This window comes from Lipophrys pholis (genome assembly GCF_963383615.2).
Source record: "Lipophrys pholis genome assembly, chromosome: 14".
NCBI lineage: Eukaryota > Metazoa > Chordata > Actinopteri > Blenniiformes > Blenniidae > Lipophrys > Lipophrys pholis.
Genome location: NC_137633.1, coordinates 18,975,539 through 18,999,006, shown reverse-complemented (window position 1 = coordinate 18,999,006; position 23,468 = coordinate 18,975,539). Strand labels below are relative to the sequence as shown.

General features: G+C 43.3%; 3 protein-coding genes across 7 annotated transcripts in view; 1 reads left to right on the top strand and 2 right to left on the bottom strand.

Moving 5' to 3' along the window:
* Nucleotides 1-174: 174 nt before the first annotated feature.
* On the bottom strand, nucleotides 175-8,433 carry arhgap11a (Rho GTPase activating protein 11A). 3 transcript variants are annotated; one of them, XM_080480663.1, is made up of 12 exons: nucleotides 7,777-8,433; nucleotides 6,894-6,961; nucleotides 6,677-6,773; nucleotides 6,344-6,600; nucleotides 5,347-5,510; nucleotides 5,119-5,259; nucleotides 4,882-4,956; nucleotides 4,290-4,463; nucleotides 4,042-4,171; nucleotides 3,548-3,656; nucleotides 2,415-2,529; nucleotides 181-2,301 (listed from the first exon to the last, which is right to left on the bottom strand). In XM_080480663.1, the coding sequence occupies exons 1-12, from the start codon at nucleotides 7,903-7,905 to the stop codon at nucleotides 953-955; spliced, it is 2,808 nt and encodes a 935-aa protein (XP_080336789.1). In that variant the 5' UTR covers nucleotides 7,906-8,433; the 3' UTR covers nucleotides 181-952. The 3 variants fall into 3 exon arrangements, with proteins under 3 accessions (XP_080336790.1, XP_080336789.1, XP_080336791.1); XM_080480665.1 differs by having other exon boundaries at nucleotides 4,398-4,463; nucleotides 7,777-8,411; XM_080480664.1 differs by lacking the exon at nucleotides 4,882-4,956 and having other exon boundaries at nucleotides 175-2,301; nucleotides 7,777-8,411.
* Nucleotides 8,434-9,316: 883 nt separating this feature from the next.
* Nucleotides 9,317-12,594, bottom strand: actc1b (actin alpha cardiac muscle 1b). The gene is made up of 9 exons (XM_080480346.1): nucleotides 12,546-12,594; nucleotides 11,375-11,525; nucleotides 11,120-11,248; nucleotides 10,835-10,945; nucleotides 10,663-10,747; nucleotides 10,167-10,328; nucleotides 9,890-10,081; nucleotides 9,623-9,804; nucleotides 9,317-9,535 (listed from the first exon to the last, which is right to left on the bottom strand). The coding sequence occupies exons 2-9, from the start codon at nucleotides 11,501-11,503 to the stop codon at nucleotides 9,392-9,394; spliced, it is 1,134 nt and encodes a 377-aa protein (XP_080336472.1). The 5' UTR covers nucleotides 11,504-11,525; nucleotides 12,546-12,594; the 3' UTR covers nucleotides 9,317-9,391.
* Nucleotides 12,595-16,803: 4,209 nt separating this feature from the next.
* eif2ak4 (eukaryotic translation initiation factor 2 alpha kinase 4) overlaps nucleotides 16,804-23,468 on the top strand; it is a 35,325-nt gene continuing 28,660 nt past the window's right edge. For 2 of the 3 annotated variants that reach the window (XR_013935983.1, XM_080480003.1), the window contains exons 1-10: nucleotides 16,818-17,155; nucleotides 17,246-17,361; nucleotides 19,740-19,842; nucleotides 19,958-20,131; nucleotides 20,837-20,917; nucleotides 21,025-21,164; nucleotides 21,257-21,357; nucleotides 21,442-21,599; nucleotides 21,831-22,369; nucleotides 23,353-23,468. Coding sequence is in view for 2 of the 3 variants with exons in the window: in XM_080480003.1 (XP_080336129.1) it covers nucleotides 17,021-17,155; nucleotides 17,246-17,361; nucleotides 19,740-19,842; nucleotides 19,958-20,131; nucleotides 20,837-20,917; nucleotides 21,025-21,164; nucleotides 21,257-21,357; nucleotides 21,442-21,599; nucleotides 21,831-22,369; nucleotides 23,353-23,468 (1,663 nt within the window). In the remaining variant the exon portion in view is untranslated. Of the gene's footprint in view, nucleotides 17,156-17,245; nucleotides 17,362-19,739; nucleotides 19,843-19,957; nucleotides 20,132-20,836; nucleotides 20,918-21,024; nucleotides 21,165-21,256; nucleotides 21,358-21,441; nucleotides 21,600-21,830; nucleotides 22,370-23,352 lie in introns of all 3 variants that reach the window. The other variant, XM_080480004.1, reaches the window with a different exon arrangement.

Sequence of the window (23,468 nt, the reverse complement as noted above, 5' to 3'; positions counted from 1 at the left end):
CAAAAAAAAAAGTCGAACTCAAATGATTAAAATAGCTACTATGAATTTTTAGCAGGAAAGGGGGGGAAATGACAGACAAAAAAGAAAATAGAAACCAGCGAAAAAAAACGACAAAAAAAAAAAACGAGCAAAAACCTCCCAACAATTCCCAAAAGAAGACGATGGAAACATTTTTATAAGCTGTTCGATTTTATTCATCTGAAGCAGTTCACATGGAAAAGCATCTTATTGGTTTTATTGTTTGAAATCAACAGACTGTAATAGACACATCAATACTGTTTGGCTTGTAAAAACAAAAAAAATTTAAAATCCATCAAAAGGTGTTTGGTTTTTTCTTTTATATATAATTTTTTTTCCGGTCGTGACAAAATGGTATGAAAATAAAACAGCTTTATTTTTCTTTTCAGTCCACTTTTAACTTTCAAATATCTAAAAAAATTATGAAAAAAAAAACAAAAAAACTGTTGAAAAGGCATAAATAGCTCAACTTTCCCAGTCATCCCAACAATCACAGCTTACATCAATTAGTCCGCACTCTACAATCTAAACTCTACCTAACATGCAATCTTATATTCAACTTCTAAACTCGTCTCACCGGAGTGAAGCGGCTGTAAGGCATATCGATATCTCCCAACGAGGCCCGAACACGGCCGGAAAATAAATTAAGACCCTGAAAATGGTGAGAGCTCAGCATGTTTCATGTATGGACGGTTTTCTGCATAGAAATAGTTAAAGATGCTTCTTCCCAGTCGCCTCGGAGCTTAGAAATGTTTGGAATGAAGCCACGTCTGGTTGCAGCGTTCCAGACGAGGGTATCGGGCCGGTTTTGTCCCGTGAGGTCATTTCATCCACACAGGCAGCAGCGTAGCACAACTATTGTAAACATATTGTTTCGGCTGAAAACAAAAGTTGGGGTCACTCAGTCTGGAGCCACGAGAAGGAAGCATGAATCTTATAAGTCAACGGGTTTGGTAGCAGAGAGCAGGCGTGCCTGGTTGAGGGGGTTTCTGGGAGAGCCCCTGTAATGGGTCATGTCTTTTCCTGCCTCCTGCTGAACAAACGGCGTCAGAGCTCCTGGCGGGTCACAAGGGTCCACCCTGGTCTTTGGCTGGACCGTGTTGGTCTTGTCTCCCAGAGCGCTGGGCTTGGCTCTCCGGATCAGGGTGCTGGGCTTCCTGGGTGGGACCGGAGGCGGCTTCTTCCTGCACCGGGACTCCGCCTGCTGCTGCAGCGCGGGGTGAGGGGAGAGGCCGCTCTCCAGGCTCACGGCCTTGGCCACCGGAGCGTAGTGGTCTGCCGGGGGGTCCGCGAGTCTGGAGGGTCGGCAGCTGGAGCCCAGCATGGAGTTGATCCTGCGGACGGTCTGCCGCACCGGGGTGCGCTGGAACTTGAGCGGCGACTTGGTTTCGTTTGCTTTGGCGCTTCGGGGAGAATGGAGGGTGAGCTTGTTGAAGTGCTGAATGTGATCCGCCACTCGCCGCTTCTCCTTCTCCTTCTCCGTCTCCAGGCTGCGCAGCGAGTAGGGGTTCTGCTTTTGGGCTTTGGCGGGAGAGAAGACGTCCTTGTAGAGCAACGCGCTCACTCCAGGACCGGATTTCGGCGGCGTCACGAGCTCCTCCGTGAACTGGCGCTTGGCCTTGCACGGAGTGGACTGCAGTTTGAAGTGAGCGGGACTCTGAATGTCCAGGGCGTCGATCAGCAGGCTGCAGTTCACCTGCTCGGCCTCGCCGTCGCTCTGCTCCGCCGCGGCGGCTGTACAAAAAGAACCTTTATCGTCCTTGTTTCTGGGACTGAAAAGTACCTCGGACTCGTAAACCACACTATCGATATGCAACGGAGACAAAGCCGCAACGTCCATTTCTCCAAATGTGACACTGTGCTGAGCGGGGAGCCTGGAGGCGCCGGCGTGGTCTGAAGCAGGCGGCGCCGAGCTGCCGTCTGATGGTTTTGGCTTTGCGGAGCTGTTTGAGTCCGGTTCTCCAGCCTGCCGGCGCCGCTTAGTGTCTGTGAAGACGTCCTCGTGCTGGGTGACGGAGCGCTCGCCCTCCAGGCTCTCCGCGCTGGAGGCGCAGCACAGCCTCATGGGGCGGCCAGCGGCCGGCGGGGGCTTGGAGACGACGATGGCCGGCGCGGACGCGTAGGTGCTCTTCAGGCACATGCTCATGGGCGTGTCGGTGAACGAGCGCCCAGCGAAAACCTGCTCTCCCACCGGGGTGTGGCCGCTCCAGGACGTCCGGTGGGTCCCGGGGTCGTACTGGGGGGTCAGCAGGTTGTCTTCAGACTTACTCATGTACTTGGAACCTGGAACCGGAACACGAGTCGGAGTTCACACTAAAATCTGAACGACTGTAATCGATCGCGACAAAATGAAGTTCGAATGAAATTGTGATTATTAGGATTACTTCGACACTCACTCTTAGATTCAGTCTTTCCCGGAAGGACCGACGGACTGAACTCCGTCTCTTCGGTGAAGCGGAAACTGGTGGCGCTCTCCTGCGTGGCGAGTCGCCAGCCAATGGACTCGGATCCCTTTACCAGCCGCATGAAATGAGAAATGAAAGAAGAAAAGAACCGTTCGGGGAGGATTAAGCTTGGTTAAAAAGGAACCCACAGAAATGACCCCATGGAAAATGCGACCACGGTCCTGTTAATTAATGCCTTTGTCGGGGTTAGTTCTTCAGAGGATGATGCGAATCACTCAGAAGAAACACCACCTTGGTTTTGTTTTTTTACAGTTTTTATTAGGTCATGGATATACAGCTCGCCCTGCGGACCCAAAGACAGTTACAATATATTATATTTGTAGTGCGACAGGTTTTCAAAGTGTGGGAGGGAGACGATCTGGGACAGACACATTGTATATAATGTGAATTTTCTCAACTATTATGCAACAGTCAGGCAGTTTTCTGAATAAAAATAAACGGAATTCTTCCGTTTTCCCCCTAATAATAGTCCCGATTTCTTATCTATTTGTTTTTAAATCATGATTTCTTAATGAAAATTGAAAAACAATCTTGTCAAAGTTCTCAAACCAAGCAGCACACCACACTTTGAAAAGCACTGGTGTAGTTAACTAACAATTTCTCACCTGAGAGCAAAAAAAAAAAAAAAAAAAAAAATGCATTTTCAGCACTATTCACACATATTTCTGTAACAATTGTTTTTTGTACCTACAACTAGTTTTGTGCTTCAGAGGTTTGATAAAAGACAACACGTCACCGATTGGTCCGTATACACCAGCCTTTAGTGCTAAAAGCTAAATCTGTGCTTAATGGTTCATTAGAAGTATGTAAAGAAACGTGTACCGTGCATAAAGGCACAAAATTGATATTTTTGACATTCAAAAATCCGTAAAAGGGCTTAAAACTGCCCAGATTAGTTAAAACGCTGCATTACAAAGTTAAAAGATGTAAGTTTAAGATTAAAAAAAAATAAAAAAGTGCTTGCTGCACTGCAGCATTGTGTAAACTTTAAGTTTAAAGAGATTTCCTCAGCAGCTCTTCTACAGTTAATCAGTGGCTGGATTCCGCCCGACAACCACACTTACAGGCTCTTTGCTGCTCTTCCCCAGGCTGAAGCGCAAACGCAGAGATTTGCGCGGCGCCTCTTTCTTGTTGACCTTTGGAGAAAAGCAGCCGGCTCGTCCAGACTCAACTCTGCAAAGGACAGGAAAAAAAAAAAAAAAAAAAAAACGTCAAGAAAATATTTCTTTAAAGATCAAAAAAGGGAAAAAAAAAAAAAAAAAAAAAAAAAGCAGGAAAGAATATCAACCGTATTGTATAACAAGGGTGATTTCCACCCTAAATCATTGCATCGCTATTATCCTGTTTTATATAACAGATTTCACAACAAGAGTCTCCTCAGATGAAAAACACATGTTCCGCCCTGCGTCATTGTTTGTATTAATATTCCTTTTTGAGTCATTTCTGGTTCGCGTCACACTTTCTAATAAAGTGCGATCTCCGCCACTCCATAAAAAAAACAAAAAAAACTACAGAGGCAAACAACATTTTGAGCGTACAGGAAAACGAATGTGTGTACCTGTTGACGGCGTGGCGGCCGCTGAGTCGGCGGCTCTTCGTCCTTCCAGATGTGGCCGAGTGTCTTCTGGACTTTGCGGCTGAAGGCAGAGTGCTTTGGGAAGATTCCAAAACCCCAGAAGCGCTCAAAGCTTCAAGAGAGAGAGAGATTTGAAAAAAAAAAAAAAGAAAAGAAAAAGGAGACATCACTACATGACGGAGATTTAAAACAAAGGAAGTTGATGCTGATTTGACGGCCCCTTCCAATACCTGATCCAGGAGTGGAAGTCCCGCTGAACAAAGTATTGGGGAGTAAATCTATCCCCAGGTTCTTTTTGACCGATCTACGCTTCTTGTTTGAAAATCCAAAAGACTGACCAGATTCCAAAGGAAGCTTTCGCTTGGAGGCCGGCGTTCCAATCACGGGAGTCGCAGAGGAAAAGACTGGCGGGATCATAAGAAAATCAAGGCCTTCAAATGAGTTTGATTTGTGTCTGTTTTTTTTTTGTTGTTGCAACAACGCACAGAGCAGCGGGTTGGTTTTTGTTTTTGTTTTTCAAAGCGAGGGGTTTCAAACTCCTTCCTCGCTTTGAAAAAGCCTGGTGTTGATGATTTTGCGTCAAAGCACTGAGATGATTTGGATCCATGCAGACGACAGAGAATCGGGCAAAGAAAAAACAAACAAACAAAGAAACAGCCGTTACAACACATTCTGTAAATGGCGCATCGAAGCCAAATGCAAATCAGTTTGAGGCGAGAGACACCAGAAGATGAAGCACGAAGTGCATCGAGGAGCTTCGAAGTCTTTTCATGTGCGGACAGAAGCTTTCTAACCATGCGACACAACCTCTCCTGTACGTACCCAGACTGTCGGCCTGGTTGGCCTTTGTGGGCGTTCTGTTAGTTTTTATTTTATTCAGCGCACCACTGACCACATCTGAAACGCCAGGCAAACCAAAAACCACGTCAACTGAAGCTTCTGCACAGTATCATGATTCGTACAGTCACTGGAGCACCGCGCGGCACATTTAAAAGCCATTAATTGGTATTTAAAGTAAATGTGTAGCGATAGGAAACTGGACGTGATGATGGTCTTTACCTCCAAAGCTGCGTCTCTGCTTCCTCTTCAGCCCGGCGTTCAGATCCAGCTCCTCCAGTTCGTTGTGAGTGGGGGACGCTGAGCCCGCCTCGCAGCCCATCATGGCTGGAATTTTCTCGTGAAGGAACTGAGGTAAGACGCCTGGGATGCAGAAGTAAAGAGTACATCTATTGGATGTGAAGCAACGGTGGGGAAACGACGCGCCAGCCAAGACGGCTGAAGGCGTACCGAAGCTGTGGGCGTTCTCGATGAAGCAGTGGACGACGGCGGCGTGGAGTTTGAGGCGCTTCTCCGTGTTGGCGCTCATCTTCTCGGTACCGTCTCCGGAGTGGAGGAGGTTCGGAGCCAAGATTACGGACAAGTTATTGCTGTCCATCTTATTCTCGGCACTCCTGAGATCGAAGGGAAACAAGAGGATAAATTAATAAAAAAATAAATATTCAGAGGTTGCAATAATGTCCAATATTGTCCATTTCAGGTTTTGAACTCTTTTTTAATATGGTGTTTCTTGGCTATATTCTCCCTTTTCTTATTCTATTTGGGCTGATATATTATGTCTATATTCTCTATTTTTCATTCTGGGAGACATACGTGTTCACAGCGTAGGAGGCCAAGCGGGTTTTGATATTCAGGATTTTTCCTTTAGATCCTCAAGTCTTCGAGAAGCATTTAGCAGCAAAAGTCTCTTTGTTTAAAATGATTTCATTCCATTAAATTACAAGTGGGAAAATGTCCTGCTCACACCGTTCTAAAGCGAACATGTCCCCGTCTCAACGGTCTGCTCTCTCTCTACATAATCTACTGATCTGAATCAAAGTCTTCTGTCCAAAGCTCATTCCGCTTCCCTCTGCCATCATTCGTATGGAAAATGGTTAAAGGTAAAGAGGACATAGAATAAAACTTGTGTTTTGAAAGTACAAAACATTCTTTGTCTTTTCCCCTTTCGAAGCTGTGATTCCTGCCATGCCAGGAAGAAAAGTCCATCGCAGTGGACACAAGCGAATGGCCGGGTCAAAGGAGGATGTACCCCCCAAAAGATACGTGTTAAAAGATTTATTCTGACAGAATATCTTGGGAGGAAAAAATAAGAAATAAAGAATCTTCATTCTCGATGGAAGCAGGCCTTAACATATTATTTGAAAAAATATATATGGAATTTTGATGTTTATAAATGATTCAGAAGAAGATTATTTTCAAATAATCTAATCATAAGGCAATGCAATACCTTTGCGACACATTGTGGAGGAAGTCAAAGAAATAGCGCAGCACTGAAAGGTTTTTGTCTGGCAGGACGCAGGACAGCAGCATGGTGGCAGAAGTCCTGTCGTCCTTCGTGGGGAGCTGCTGGGCCTTGAGGAAGGCGTCCTGCAGCTCCGAGGGCAGCACGGGCTCCGGCAGCTCCCTGAAGAACTGCTTCACCAGCCCCGCCACGTCGCAGGGCAGAGCAGTGGACAGACACTCCTCCTCGGCATCCAACTTTGCCTGAAAAGACCAAACAAAGCTCTGTTGTGTCCACCGGTCCTCGGCGAGAGCAAGGTCGACTTCAGCCGCCACTCACCCTGAGAGCTTTCAAGCGAAGGACGGAGCCAGACTTCCTGAACAGCCCCTCTGTGTCAATGTGGGCCAGCAGCTTCATGCACGCGTCCACTAGGAAACTGAGGAGGCAGCCAAACATCATTAGCATAAAGATCCGGTATGTACAAGGTGGAACAAGTACCAGCTTGTTAACTGGGAACTCAAGGGAAAAAAAGAAAAAAAAAAAGTGATCCACTCACCTTGGCACGCTTCCACATTCCATATTGTAATATGGTAAGCTTTCCAATGAAGCACCGAACACCTTTGTCTGAGAAAACGATCGTAATAAAAGAAAAAACAAAGATCAAGGAGTGGATTAAACAGTTGAACAGAGACATACAACTTGACTCCAATATGTCAATAACATCACATTCCTCATGGTCTGCATGGTAAAGAACCTCTTTGAATTAGATCGGAGGCAAAGCGCTCCTTTACTTAAGAGAACCGCCATGAATGCAACACAAACCAAGACGAATTCAAACCACAATGACATATATACATTTTATTCCCAGTGCAACAGAGCCATTTCATTTCCCTTCATGACTTCTCCAGTCTGAGCTGCAGTCTTTTCCTCGGGGAAAAATGCAGAAGTAGAGCATGCATTTGTCACATCAAAATAAAACTTGTGACCTCTGTGAGTCAACTGCAAACAAAGCAGGATAATCAGCAGCTCTTGTTCGACTCAGTCACTGCACAAACACACCAGTCAGGTTTCTATCGTCACAATTGTCCAAACCCTTTGCACCAATGTCCCATTAAATGTGCAGATTAAAAGATTGTGCCCTGTTGGATTCTGGTTTGAATCGGTGGTAACGAGGTTTACGGCGTGAATAATCAGATGCTCAGCCAAACAAAGGCTCCCGAGTGGCTGACAGGGTGACAAGAGCTCTGTGAACAGATGAGTCTGCTTTCAGTAATATGCTAATTTCATTCAAACCGACTGAACAATAGCGCAACCAAGTCTGTTGCTGTGAACTTGATAATTCATAGACCGACATCACAAATCCAGTGCATGCTTTTAGTAGGACACTGAAGCATATAAGGGGGGAAAAAGTAGTATCAACAGATGGTCTTTAAACTCACCGAGTTGCTGCTGTTTGCCTTCCAGACGGCTGCTTTGTTTTTGTTCCAGTTCTTTGTCTTGATGCCGTAAGCAGCGCGGAGCTGCTGCACAGCCACCAGTCGCATCACGTTCTTCTCCACCACTTTCATTGCTCCTTGATAATGTTCCTTCCCTGATTACTTAAGATGCGCACAGACCAATCCCTCTAATCTGCCAGGACTGAAGTAATCCGTCAAACACTTCAGATTTGATCCCAGCCTCTCGAACGTGGTCACTTTCTCCACTCGCTTGTCTCTTAAGTCATCCTCTTTCGTTTCCCGTATGTCTACAAGTAACTCGAGAGCTATTTTCTCTATACAAAACAATTAGGTAAAACTATGTTGACAATACAAACGTTACATTATGGAGCGCCCGAACGCTCGTGTGATGCAGTGAGCTAGCTAACCACAGAGGCAGGCCAGTCGCGTCGTTACCCGACTTTACTAGTAAAATCTACTACAATTAACACGCCTTAAAGTGGCGTTCTTATAATATTCCAACAAAGCGAGCTGTTAAATTACCTGCCTTTCATCGTTCACTAGCTAACTGCATCGTGCTAAACTTGTTCTTCTTCCTCTCGGCTGTGTCCCGAACTGTTTCCGCACTGCATTCAAACAGAGGCGCTCCCGACGTCCTGCGCTCTGATTGGACGAAAGCTGTTCGAATAACGTCCCTCTTGTGCGCGTGTTCTTTTGACCAGGGCAGCTCGACTGGGCGGTGCGAAATACTACAACAGTAAGTGTGGCTCGTCATATCACCCGGTCGACTCTGTATATAAAACTAAGCGCACCGATTAAATGAAGAATGCCTGTTTTGTACAGTACAATTTCACAAATAAGTAGACGAAACATGTACTGTTGTAAGCGTGTTTAGGAAATAACTTTTAATCAGTCTAGTCTATGTACCTCCAAGACTAGTAACATTCAGTGTATCAAGTAAAAAAAAAAATAGACAAAAAAAACCTGTTGCATAATCTACATATTTATCCTCCTCCTTCTTATTTTTCCATCATCATAATTTCAATGCCCCTGCTTCAGTTCATCTAACCCTCTTCTTTTTTCCCCCATCTTTATTTTACCAAGTCGGTCAAAGAAAAATACTATGTTGCCAAAAATATTTGCTCAGCTCTCCAAATAATTGAATTCAGGCGTTCGAATCACTTCCATGGCCACAGACTTATTCAATCAAGTATGCAGACTATTTCTTCAAAGGTTTGTGAAAGAATTGGTGGTTCTAATCCAGAGTAGAAAAATGATATGACGGCACCTGTGCAATAAGTCTAGCTGTGAAATTTCCTCACTCCTAAATGTTTCAAAATCAACTGTTATTAAAACCAGAAGCAAATGGGAACAACAGCATCTCGGCTACTTCCTGTGATCTTCAGATTAGCTCCCTCCTCCTTGTTTGTTTGCACCTCAGCATCATTTTGATACTCCTGCTCCTGCTGCAGTTTAACGAAAACCCTCCTCTCCTCCTCATGTTGCAGATCCACAAAACAATGCCACAAGTACTCTCATAAGGGCTTATTTTTATTACAATACATATATATACAGGAGACAAAAACAAATGCATGGACAGAAGGAGGTGGCTGTGTGTCTAGAAGCATTTCCTGTGGACAATGGAGGGGCCGGCTTCATCATACTCCTGCTTGCTGATCCACATCTGCTGGAAGGTGGACAGGGAAGCCAGGATGGAGCCACCGATCCAGACGGAGTACTTCCTCTCAGGTGGTGCAATGATCTAGGTAGGAAATACAACAATTTTAAACTTTACTAAGTGTTTTTTGCTCAGTGTAATGATAACTGAAAACCTTGACACCCTTCTTACCTTGATCTTCATGGTGCTTGGGGCCAGGGCAGTAATCTCCTTCTGCATACGGTCAGCAATACCAGGATACATGGTGGTACCACCAGACAGCACATTGTTGGCATACAGGTCCTTACGTATGTCAATGTCACACTTCATAATGCTGTTGTAGGCAGTCTCATGGATGCCAGCAGACTCCATACCTGATAGAGAACAAGTATACTTATGAGTTTTGTGCAGGAGAATAGACTAATGCATAGCCGAATCTGGTGTTGGAGTAAAACTCACCAATGAAAGAAGGCTGGAAGAGGGTCTCTGGGCAACGGAAACGCTCATTACCGATTGTGATGACCTGACCGTCAGGAAGCTCGTAGCTCTTTTCCAGGGAGGAAGAGGAGGCAGCCGTGGCCATCTCATTCTCAAAGTCCAGAGCCACGTAGCACAGCTTCTCCTTAATGTCACGCACAATCTCACGCTCAGCTGACAAGAAGAAATGTCAAGCATTGAGGAAAAGACATTTCCACCTCTGTCATGCACATCAATCTAATCATAACGCAGCTCTCACCAGTTGTCACAAACGAATAGCCGCGCTCAGTCAAGATCTTCATCAGGTAGTCAGTCAGGTCACGACCGGCCAGATCCAGACGCATGATGGCATGTGGCAGAGCATAACCCTCATAGATGGGGACATTGTGGGTCACACCATCACCAGAGTCCAGCACAATACCTTTTGGAAACAAAAGAGAACCATAGTTAACCAGGTATGAGCGCTTTTGAAGTTGAAATCAGTGTGACGTCTTCATGCATGTCTCACGTCATAAACTACACAATGCTGATGCCACCATTGGCCACAGAGGAAAGATAAACACCTTCTCTTGAAAAAGAAACAGGAATCTATCCACATGACAGACTCCATTGACACTCTAATAGCCACAATGCAAACAAATGAACATTTTTCCTTAGCATGTCGACTTTGTTTACACAAGTACTGTACACATTTAAGTTACGGAATATATTAGCTTTGACTAAACTGAGTCGGCAAAAAACCCAATTACACTTACCAGTGGTACGACCAGAGGCATACAGAGACAGCACAGCCTGAATGGCCACATACATGGCAGGAACGTTGAAGGTCTCAAACATAATCTGCAAGAAATTCCAAGATATATTGTCTCATTTTGAGCATAAATATGGTGGAATAAACTTATGGACAATATAGATGGATTTCCATACCTGGGTCATCTTCTCCCTGTTGGCTTTGGGGTTCAGGGGAGCCTCAGTGAGGAGGGTGGGGTGCTCCTCAGGGGCCACACGGAGCTCATTGTAAAAGGTGTGGTGCCAGATCTAACAGAAGAAAGACAGCTTATGGGAGGTGTAAAACGACAAACAACAGCCAGGCCTTGTGCGTAAAGAACCAAACCTAAAAATAAAGCAACTTTAATGACGTTACGAGGATGTGGGTTCTCAGAGGGTCAGCTGCCTTGAAGGCTGTGAATGAGTCTCCCTGTCAACACGTACCTTCTCCATATCATCCCAGTTGGTGATGATGCCATGCTCAATGGGGTACTTCAGGGTCAGGATACCCCTCTTGCTCTGAGCCTCATCACCGACGTAGCTGTCCTTCTGACCCATACCCACCATCACACCCTGAGGAGGAAAGCATGAGAGCAGCATCAGATACAATGTTCACTGCATCTGCCTTTCAAGGAATGACGTAAAAGCACCAAGTTCATAGATTAACATAAGAAAAAGTCACTTTTCCTATGAGCATACCTGGTGGCGGGGCCTTCCAACAATGGAAGGAAAGACAGCACGGGGAGCGTCATCTCCGGCAAATCCAGCCTTGACCAAGCCAGAGCCATTGTCGCACACGAGTGCGGTAGTCTCATCGTCGTCACACATGATTAGGCTTTTCTGGGGTGGTCTGAAATTCAAGAGGAGAGTTTGAGAAGTTGTAGGATCATTGCTGGCAGCAGCTGCCCTCACTAATAATCACAGACACCATCGCTAGAGTGGTTAACGATGTGATGAAATGACTGTGACCTGCTATATCTGCAAGGGTTAGTAAGACAGCCATTCAATCTCTTCCTTAATTATTCGATGGATTAGCCGTAATCCACGGTTCTTTGAGGACCTGCCAACACTATCTGACAACTATTCTTGAGGTATTATCACTTGCAAACCCTAACACCAGTCACTTCAATGGGTTCTATCTATAGGCAGCTAATTAGACTTGCCATCAGATCCTATTTTGGTCCTAACCTTGCCATACAACTGCTGATAACATATCTCCACTGAATGATTGTTCCTGGGACATCTCAGAGCTGCTGAGGTAGCACCAAAAAAGGGGCAGAACAGAAAGATCTGGGATCTATTTTTAGCTGGGCACCCCCGCTGTGTTTAATGGGGGTGAAACAAGTCACACACAGATCTCCTGCTATTTCAGGTTTGTGAGAAGTAACAGGCCTACACCCATCCATCTACAATGTGTGACACTTTGTTTTGACCACTCAGCTTCTTGCTCCAGCTGCTTATTGGCTTCATTCATTGTCCCACCAGTTAATGTGGTCAACCTTCTCATACTTTTTTGTGCACCGCTCTAATATGACAAGTTGGATGTTACTGATTTCCCAAAGAACCTTCCCATCCTTCTGTGTGTATCACAAGAAAACCCATCATCCCCTGAGTGAACCATCATATCCAAGATTACAAATTGTTTAAGCTTTTACTGTGCTGCAAAGATCCAGTCAGCGGTTACAATTTGTCAGAAATTCATAGTTCAAAACACAGCATTAATTCATTCACTCAGCTGATCATTAACTTAAAGGTGTGAATATAAAACCCACTGAAACAAGCAAAAACTAATGTATCTAAATGTAGTATCTAATATGTATCTAAATACATATATCATCACTGATTCAGGCAAGGCATAAAACGTACTCACCAAGGTGCACTGGGACACAGATGCTTCCACTGGGACGAAGGCTGAGGGTGAGGAGAGCCCCTTAAATAGGACCTGCTGAGGGTCCGGGGACCAGGGGCGGGGCTAAGTTGTCCACACAAGTCCAAATAAGAGCTGCCTGCAAAAAACATAAATCCCCAGGAAAAGTGTTGTACTTCATTGATGGGCATCTTTTACAATGAAACATTTATCCTGAGAGTTAGAAGGATAATCATGAAAAAAAAAAAGTATAAAGTTGGTGTTCTTTAATAGGTGTTAAGGATTTATTGAATCAGGCACATTCTCTGAATGTAACTTCTGAGGATTTAATTCTATTCAACTAAACATATATTTCCTGAAGGATTGCATAGTCCTGTTATAAATGATGTGACTTCCATGTAGTTTCTTTATAGCACTTAAAAGTGTTGAAATGAATGAACCGTATCATCATCATTCTCCAAAATGCTGTAAATGTGTTTATTATTTTGCCTAATACCTCACTAGGTCAGGTAGGAACTCATATGTTAAATCCTCCTGAGGTCAAACAGTATTCAATACCTCGGAGGCCTACTACGTTCACCAAGCCAAGACCGTGCTGGTGGTGGTGTCTAGTTAAGGAGATGAAAACATTGTGCATGTCTGTGAAGCGTCCTGCCAGTATGCTGCTGAGCCTCCTCGGCCTGTGGAGCAGCTGATGGTAATACCAGTCGGGCTCTGTGTCTGATCCGGCCGTCTGAGTGGCTTGCCGGTGTCACTGCTCCGTTCTGATTGGCTCAGCTGTCTCCTTGTAGGGTTATGCTGAGCCACAGAGGAGCCACTGAGGCTTCCAAGTAGTGAGTCTGCTAAGTGGAGCTCCATATCTGTGCCACCCACTTTACATTTTCCTTGATGTACACTGTACCTTATGAGGAAGTACTCTCATCTGTGCAGGGATGATACCAACATTTGACATATTGTTTGTTAGGACAACATTGCACTCGAAGAAATAATCATATATGGTGAGATCTTGGAGTGTGTCACCCGTGTGTTTGTAATATTTCGTGTAAGGAAGAATGACTCACACGTAAAAGTGTAGTTTGTTTTTTTGTGAGGTTATATCATAGCTAAAGGTATGTGAGAGGATTCTTCTGCTCCGCTCGGCCGCAGAAAATACCACAGTCTCCTATTTATAGCCGTATCACTACAGATATGAGCGGGATGCAACTGAAGCATCTCATAAACTGCCTGACAAAAATGACTTTTACTTATCGTCAAGACTAGGAGGTATGATTCATGGTTAGGTTTTTATCCCCAGTGACACAAGCAGCATTCAGAGCTTTGCAGATTATAGTGGCACAATTTAAAAAATATGATATGTTGTACAATACAATGTGAGAGCTGGAGTTCATGAATGAGGTAGAGTCAGTCTGCAAAAGCTCACATTGTTTATAATGTAGTTTTCAAAGTGTTTTCCATGACATCATACTTTTTCACTATATGGGAAATATTAATACATCCCATGTGTTCCCTCAGATAATTAATTCCCACACTGGATGAAACTTGATTTAGTATTAGTCTGATCTTCACAGTGGTACTTTTGGAGGCAGTGTTGGGCGAGAGGTGAAAGAAGCAGGTTTGTGTTTAGAGACTTGCAGGTTTGATTTCCACTACCTACTGGTTACCATCATAGACCACTAAGAAAGGAATGGATCCATCCATCCATCCATCCATCCATCCATCCATCCATCCATCCATCCATCTTCTATCCTGTTCATCTCGTTCAGGGTCACGGGACGCTGGAGCCGAATCCAGCATACTGAGGGGAAGGGCAGTCAGACAGGCCAGTCTGTCACAGGGAAAACACACATAGACGGACGAACAACCACACACACTCACATTCACACCTGGGGGCAATTTAGCGTCACCAACTGACCTCACATGCATGTTTTTTTTTACTGTGGGCAAGCAAGAAATGGAGTGAGGGGCTAAATGTAGACAACAGATTGTATTCTATATGTGTGAGAAATACAGATATTTTCAATTTAAATTCCACTACATTAGGAGAAGATCAATAGTAAATGCTTTAATTCATTTCTTCGCCTTTGTATGTAAGTTTTTTGCTACTATATGTTTAGTTTTCATTGTGAAGAAAGCATGAAAAAAATTAATATCTTACAAATAGCGCCAAAGAAACAGATGCTGAAGAAAACAATGCAACTTAATTTACAGAATCATGTTTACCTAATATCAATGTTGTAGTGATGAAATCAGACAGAGAGAAAGAATGAACTTAGGTTACAAAACCAAGATTAAAAACCTTTTGAGTTTAATTGTATGTTCTTTCAGATGAATTGTGAGTACAAGTACTGAGTCACAGTGAAATGCAACAAACTTAATTTAAGTATTTCCTTGTTTTGTGGTGAAGGGAACCTATTACACTCGTGGATTCAACATTCAAGTTTGATTATCTATATTTATACCTGACTTGACTTTGATCAAATTCAGCATTCATCTACGGGAAATATGAATGAAAACGAAACAATCAAAATCTGCCAGGTATTCAAACATTTATCAGAGACAGCTAATTCATTTTGTGAACCACGACATCAAAACAGGAAACACAGTTTGCCATGCATTGAGTCAATGTCTTGTTTTAGAAATGACTTGAAAAGGTCTCGAAGTACCAGCATACAATATCTGACCTGTGTCATGATCATCATTAAGGCACCTGTACTGTGCACAAAATCAATAACAAAATGAAAGTCATAAAAGAAAATATAAACGAATAACACAATTAAAGATAAGTGCAGGGAATGCACTAAAATATCACACATTCATCTCAGCATCTTTTAGGTGTTAAAACGCAAAGGGGAAGAGGTGGTTGTTAAGATATGCTTTAAAAAGAGATAAAGAAGGAGAATGTCCGCTATATTGTTCCATAGTGGAGGAGCTGAAGGTTTGACGAGGTTTTATACTCCAGCAGCTGAGCAGCTGAGCAGACAGTTCACATAGGTAGGGTGGGGCAAGATAACGGAGGCATTTAAAAGCTAATAAAATAATTTTAAAATGGATCCTAAAATAAACAGGCCAGCAGCAGAGTGAGACTAATATAGGAGGGGTCACCACTATGGCTCCCTGAGTACAGCCCTTAAAGCTCAACTGTTCAGGAGGCGACAGGAAAAACTTCCATAAAAATTCCAAAAAACATGCAGATCACATGATCTGCTCTATCAACTCTGGAAGGGAGCAGCTGAAATGAAAATCATCATTATTAGCTCACATATTATTTGAAAAAGTATTGTAAAAAAAGAAAAAAAAAAGTTGGGGAATTTGTAATTAATTTGAGAAAATGTGAGATATTTGCACATGTAAATGCAGTTCTTCCCTAGTATACTGAGATTGTTTTAATTCTTCTCCTGTACCCAAGCTTTTATGAACTCCTGTTATATGTCAGTTTATTTAACAGCCATGTTCACACACAAATGAAATATTTTCTCTATTATGTTACATATCTGATTCTTTATTTAAAAAAAATGTATTTATTAATTTGCACAAACGAAAACGTCAATACATAATACACAATTACAAAACTACAGAAGAACCCTTCCCTCCCTCCCACCCTGAAAAAACAACAGCACATCAAAGAATCAACAGCACCACAGTCTTAACAACAATAAGTTAATAAAGTACTAGTTAGTAATCATATATCAAATAAAAGACAGAAAAATAAAGTGTACAAATGATGAAGACCACAAGGGAGGTCAGTCACATCACTAACCTCACTGAATAAATTTCACTAAAGGGTCCCATATCCGGTTAAAAACACTTCCTCTATCGTCTTCATGTCTGCTTCTTTAACATATTTGTTAGTCCTTTGTTTTGATTTCTTTTGAATATCTATTCATTTTTCACAGTGGTTTGTTTTGTAATATTTGAAAGATCTTTCAGTATAATTCTGTGTAACATACCGTCATCAGTTATCTTTTTCAAATATATTTTTTTAACAAAATTTTTGATAATGTTCGAGTAGTCTATCAATATAATTCATTTTTTTCCTTTTTAAAATATCTTCTATTCATTACATTACTCATTTTTGTAATATTTACAAATATAGTATAATTTTGTGTAACACAAAGTCATCAGTTTTTTGTATGTACTTATTTTTTTTATAAGAGACTTTTTTTTATAATAATATCAGTAAAATAAATTCTTGTGTCACGTGCCTTCAGTCATGGTTTACGTCATGATTACCGCCCCCTCGCGACAATTTCTGCAGCGTGATGACGTCAATACCGCGACAGCGCAGCGTGCTACAGCTTGTTGTGGTCTTCCGTTTGCTACGTTGTCCTTTACTTCCCTGACTCCACCTCATGACAGCGAGGCGCACAACTGCAGAAAGTTGCGAGTTTTTCTTCCGGAGAGCCTGAGAGGACGCGGGCGGAGCGGCGAGAGCGGCGGCGGGGGCAACGGTGCTTCCCCGGGGTACTGTCATGTAGTTTATGGGCAGAATGAGCCGCCAGCACGCTGCGGACGGAGCAGAGGAGCACACGGTGCAGCAGGAGAACGAGCTGGAAGCTCTCGCGTCGATCTTCGGAGATGACTTCCATGATCTGCGGAGCAAAGACCCCTGGAAGGTATGTGGAGGGGATGGTGGCTGGAACACACGCGCACACGCACGCGCGTACGTGTACTTGTAATAAACAGAGCTCTGAATTTCCTTGTAGGTTAAAAGACCTCCGGAGATGCACCTCTGCCTGCGGCCCAATGGGCTTAATAATGGACAGGAATGCTACGCGACCGTGGACCTGCACGTCAAATGTCCCTCCAACTACCCGGACTTGTGAGTGGTGTCGGCCCACCTGACCTTTGACATTCAGTCTCTTGACACTGCAGTGCCAGGGTTCCAAACGCACACGGTGACCAGCTGCTGCAGCTGCTTACTGACCATAAGGCATACACTGATGCTGCAATAAACATTCTTCCACATGCTGCTTTAATAGCTGGAGAAGAAGAACTTCAGACCAACTGTTAACTGCACTTAGAATGTCACTGGAGAAGTCTCGCAGTGGGGCAAGCAATTAAAAAAAGTCATAATAGAGAGTGAAACTGTTATTTATTCAAAACATACACTTTGAAAGTGAATTTATTGTTAGTGTAACTAATGCATTGGAAATATAAGCTTGAATGGCAGTGTAACTAGTGAAATACGATATTCCTGTAATTGTCCCACAATGGGGAATTTTGACGGTAACTAGAAGAACTGCAACAGAAAAGAACATAAACAATGAGTAATAAATATGTAAAACAGTAGCAACAACAATAACAGTAAAATATATCATCAAGGAAATGACCATGACCTAATTTACATTGTTATTATTAGTTAGTTCGTTTATTTATTTCATTCCAAGTAAAAACAAACGACAACAATTCAATACAGAACAGAAGTTCTCAAAGTCCTGAATGAAAGGGAGCATAAAAAACACAAGCTTATATACTCTGCCCTTTTATTTTAAATGAGCATTTCCCATTTCAAATGAAAAGCAAATGACAAACACACGAAATGATTATGAAGTCCGAGAGGACTATGTACTTATTATATATTAGGGTTGATTAGAAATGAAGATGAACTAAGGCACAGCAGTAGCTTTTAAATGTTTCTGTAGCTCAGCAGTCATTTATGTTAATTTCTTATAATGGTAATTACAATGGAAAGACGTGAATGAAAGAAAATAAACAACAAATATGACACAAAATGTGCGTTGTTAAAGCTGGGGCAGTGCAATGTCCGTTTAGTTATATGATTGGGTCAAACTGAATTTTCTCCTTGTGAGATGAATAAAATGTTCTCATCTTAAATCATATCCTCCACACTCCGATTCAAACTTCTCTAAAATGCTCTAAATCTGTAGAACAGACAAAGCTGATGATTCGTTTTGTGTCCTTGCGCACTAGAGCTGCACAATACCGGGTGAACATGCTGCAGGTTACAATATGATTCGTGTTAAATACAAACACTTCATATTCTTTGTGCTCGTATCTTATCCCTGATCACAATCACTCGGATCGCTCCAGTCTTTTGTGATATGTTGATGTTGTGATGACGACGCATTGTGCACACATACACTTTCACTAACTCGTGTATTTCCTCTCTATTTCTTTGCTGCATCGTCTAATGTCTTATCTTGTGACTCAGACCAATGTGATTATCATTGCCAGGTTTTTTTAAAACCACTGAAAAGGAAAAAAAACAAAAACTCGCTATAATAGATCAGGATGGCCGGTGTCTCAGTGTGCTGGCACTGGTTGTTGAATTCTGAACAAGCCAAGTTCAGGTTGCAGCAAAAACGTGCAAATATGTCAGCATGAACACACGAGGGACTGCTGTTGTACCAGATATCAGCACGGCTGAGTTTTTATCAAAGGTTAACAACTGATTTGTTTCTTAAGTCAACAGAAATATTGTAGCCACGAACCACAGTATGATAAAAAAATAATCCAGATCTTATTGTGTCTTTCTACAATAACATTTGTTCCACTCTTTTGAATCGTGTACTTTAGTCATTAGTATTTAAGATCAACACTCAGAATCTTTCCTCCAATCAGGTTATTTTGCCTTAGAAAGTGTCATTATACAACAGTTATGTCGGAGAGAATAATCTGACTTGATAAAAGACAATTAAGGAACACTGATGTTAAACACTTAAATCCCTTAATCTCTAACTCCCGATGATGTTGCTTTTTGTCTTTGCTCTGGTTGCACGTTGGAAATGTAAAGGAATCAAGGAAGTAGAACCTTCGCTGAGAGTAAAGTAATGGAGCATGAGGAAACCTGCAGAAAAATATTCTTGTTGTTTAGCAACAATCAATGGCGTCGTGTGACAATGTTTAATAATAGGTGGCTTATGTGATCCAGTCTTTATTCTTCTATTTATCAATCTCATATTTTATTGCTGCAAGACAATAAAGGACCAGGTCTGCAAAGCACCGTGGAACTAAACCGAATGCTGATGTTGATTTAATCTGGTTTTAGCCTCAAAAAACCAAACATTTATCGTGTTTTTAACGGCGCAAACTCACATGGTCAGAAACACACTGTGTCTTTTTAAGACTGCAGTGTGACTGTCCCGTGCGCCTGCATGTGATCTGGTCGTAACAGTCAGTTTGGGAGTTTGACTGTCTGGTTTGCTCTCACTCACATGTTACGATGGGGCACCGCAGGCCTCCGGAGCTGGAGCTGAAGAACGCCAAAGGCCTGTCAAACGAAAACCTCCAAAACCTCCAGAGTGAACTCAACAAGCTGGCGGTGACACGATGTGGAGAGGTGAGGACGGACGTGCACTCAAACAGGAATCGCAAGGGAAAACATAAACCCGTTCCAGAAGATCTGAGAGTCTGGGCTCCTGTACTGTGTTCAATTTTTAACTTTTCTTGCTCAGGTGATGATTTATGAGCTGGCGGACCACATCCAGGGCTTCCTTAGCGAGCACAACAAGCCCCCGCCAAGCTCCTTCCACGAGGAGATGTTGAAGAACCAGCAGAGGCAGCAGGAGAAACGGGCACTGGAGGAGCAGCAGAGGATGGACCAGCAACGCAAACAGGAGGAGGAGATGGTCAGCAAGAGAGACAGAAGAGACATTGTGCCTGAACTAGTTAAATTCATCTGGCCTGTTCGGAAAGGCTAAACAATGTTTGGTTATTTTCCTGTAAATCCACATAGGCCTATTTTGGGGGAATTTAGGAATTAAAAGATTTGGTGTACTGAGGTTTGTGCATGCTCACTAGCGGGTTTTGCTGTTCCTCTGTGACAGCAGTGGGTTTTATTACCCTTCAGGATGACTGGCAGGTTCAGTCTTCTGTTTTTTGTTTCACAAGGTGCCCCTCTAAATGTGCAGCCTTCGTAACACTCAGGGACTTCAGTGATTTCAAACATAGCTTAAGTTCTGGCCTGGATCAACAGAGCCTACAAGGCTAGACTGAGGGCAAAGAAATCTGATCTCTTGCACAGCTGCCTGTCACAGGAGGAGAAAAGCAAAAATTTACTTGGAATGACAGAGGAGACTGAGAGGCTCGTCCGAGGTGTAGGAACATTTCCAGGTCACAAATCTCAGTATCCACACCTTCGGTTACATCCATAAGAATCACACACACAACTCCACATGCTCAAGTCTTACTGCTACCAAACGCTTCCCACAGGATTATTGCACTTCAGTGTTGTGTTGGACTGTGGTGATTATTTAGCTATTTTTTTGTCACTAGTCTATCAGCAGAAAGCACAGATCAAAGATCTGATGAAATACTTTTTTCCCTTCCTGCAGGAAAAAGAGATCATGGCTGTGATCCAAAGAAGAGAAGAGGATAAGCGAGAGGAAAAGAGAAGAAAGGAAATGGCAAAACAGGTATTTGTGCTGGATGAAATCGGTACAACGGTCACAGTTCATATGATCTCACAAACATTTGTCCGATTCATGTTTTTTCTCTTTCTTTTTTTTTTAAACGTGCACAGGAGCGACTTGAGAACATGGACCAGTCAGTGTTGGTGTTGGGAAAAAGCCCACCGAGCCCGAGTGGAGGTCCGGCAGATTTCGCTGAAGCCAAGAAAGCAGCTGGTCACCGACGTCGGACTACCTCAAACACACGCCACAGGTACGGTACGCTGCATAGGCTCGCCACCGTAAACACCACGGCAGAGTTAGTTGAGTTAAACAGATGTCGCGATGTAATCCGTCTCGTTCCAGACGTGACACGTTAAATGAAGACAACAGTCGCTCGCAGGAGCTCCTCCACTTCAGCAGCAGCAGTTTTGGAGAGCTCGTTGTGCACAGAGGGAAAAGCTTAGGTGAGAACAGACGGAACTGCGCTTTAGCACCCTGGCTCAGTCCGCCTCTGTAATCCCTTTGGTTCCAATTGTTTCTTTTGACAGGAGGAAGCGAGCGGCTCGGCCGTGAGGTTTATTACGGATTTGAAGCGAACTCGGGGGACTTTGCCGTGATCTATGAGTGGTCGCTGCGCTGGAACAAGAAGATGGGAAAGTTCTTCACCTCGCAGGAGAAAGGAAAGATCGAGAACTGTAAAAAGCAGGTATGAGGCAATTCTAAAAATGTTTGATTATTAGAAAAAGGGATCCAGTTAAGTGAGTTTTTTTTCCTTGTCAAATGAATCAAAACTTGGCCGAGTTCACACTGTCAAGGGATGTAGGTTTCCTTTTACCATTTGCTTTGTGGTTTGGCCAGACTGGAACCTTTTGTTGGTCGGTTTTGCCAGCAGGCCTTGTGTTTAACACATCTACTGTTCTATCCGGTTGCTCTTTAGATCCACGCGGCAGAAAATGAATTTAACTCTCTCCTGCGGCTGGATCACCCAAACCTGGTGCACTATATGGCGATCAGCTCCACGGAGAGGGACGACTGCCTGGTGATCAACCTGCTGGTGGAGCATGTCGCCGGCGTCAACTTGAACCAAAGCCTCGTCGCCCAAACCCCGGTCCCCCTGGACAAACTCTGCCATTACACCACCCAGCTGCTGGCCACGCTGGACTACCTTCACTCTAACTCGGTGGTGCACAAACTGCTGGGGGCCTCCAGCGTGCTGGTGGACTCGGAGGGGAACGTCCGTCTGAGTGACTACAGCTTGTCAAAGAGGTTTGCTGATATCTGCAAGGAGGACATTTTCGAGCAGCCTCACGTGCGCTTCTTGGACGACACGGCGCTGCCCACCAAAACGGGCAAGAAGGGGGACGTGTGGAACCTGGGGCTGATGCTGCTGGCTTTGAGTCAGGGCAAAGAAGTGAAGGAGTATCCGGTGACGGTGCCGGCCAGCCTCCCTGCTGACTTCCAGGACTTCCTCCATAAGTACGTACAGATTGATGCCTTATCAGTTTCCTACAACTAAGCATGTTTACTGTTTCTGTGCTATGTAAAATATCTTGTCAAAGGCCAGTATATCTTGGCGAATAAGTTATGAGATATGACCAAACAACCTTCAAAGAGTCACACTTCATACGTGGTCAGATCTGATTGGAGGATAAACCTTTAGAAGGCCTCAAAGCTGCGTTTTCGGTCTGATGGGATCTCATACCTATAGATATAAATGACCTATAATTAATGATAAATCACCATCTTTTCATCCATTCACACCGTGTTAAAGTTAACAGGAACTTTTGTAACTACTCTCAAAGCATGTGTATCTTGTAATCTGAAGCTCTGGTGTGGTGATAAACTCTAGTTTTTCTTCTTTTAGGTGAATATTGAATTCATACATTAATCATTATAACTCTTTTTTTTGTTTGGAAACTGCTTATTTGAATAACTATCACATAAATCCATATTTCTGCCAGATGATGTTTGTGATTCACAGAAACGAATGAGGAAGTGTTGCTGGTTAGGGAGGTAAAATAAACCTAAAAGTGACTGCCAGGATGTATTGATGAGTCAAGCAGGAACTTTGAAGACTATATACTTGGTGGGAAGTTCCAACGATCAAAGTAGGATATCGTGAAGCGCTCATGTCAGGTCACACAACGCAACAGCATTTGAGTATCTAAAAAGGAGAAACCCTATTTACTAATTAATAATCCACTCTTTGATAAATAGTGCAGCTCTAGAAAACGATGTGTTGAAGGGACTTCTATCAATAACATAGTCTTTTATTTCATCTGCATGTTTTCTCTTACGGGTGATAACATTGTTTGTTTCCTTTGTTTTTTGTTGACAGGGTAGTTGAAATGTACAATAAGCAAACACATGCGAACATGTTTTCTGTTCTTACTTTGCTCTCTCAGAATTGGGAATAGTTTTCAGAATCAGCTGTATTATCACGGACGTTGTTGTTCTAGGTGTGTGTGCCTCAATGACGCTGATCGCTGGACCACTCAGCAGCTGTTGGACCACTCCTTCCTCAAACCCCCTTCACCTAAAAACCTGCCGCAGTACCAGGACAACAGCCCAGAAG

What these genes read in the sequence shown, in the direction of transcription:
- arhgap11a (XM_080480663.1), bottom strand. Translation starts at nt 7,905, where the DNA reads ATGAAAGTGGTGGAGAAGAACGTGATGCGACTGGTGGCTGTGCAGCAG. An exon ending in AGGCAAACAGCAGCAACTCG is followed by an intron (nt 6,962 to 7,776) that starts GTGAGTTTAAAG and finishes TCGTTTTCTCAG; the next exon opens with ACAAAGGTGTTCGGTGCTTC. An exon ending in GACTTCCACTCCTGGATCAG is followed by an intron (nt 4,172 to 4,289) that starts GTATTGGAAGGG and finishes TCTCTCTTGAAG; the next exon opens with CTTTGAGCGCTTCTGGGGTT.
- actc1b (XM_080480346.1), bottom strand. Translation starts at nt 11,503, where the DNA reads ATGTGTGACGACGATGAGACTACCGCACTCGTGTGCGACAATGGCTCT. An exon ending in CTTCCAGCCTTCTTTCATTG is followed by an intron (nt 9,805 to 9,889) that starts GTGAGTTTTACT and finishes GTTCTCTATCAG; the next exon opens with GTATGGAGTCTGCTGGCATC. An exon ending in CAAGCACCATGAAGATCAAG is followed by an intron (nt 9,536 to 9,622) that starts GTAAGAAGGGTG and finishes TTTCCTACCTAG; the next exon opens with ATCATTGCACCACCTGAGAG.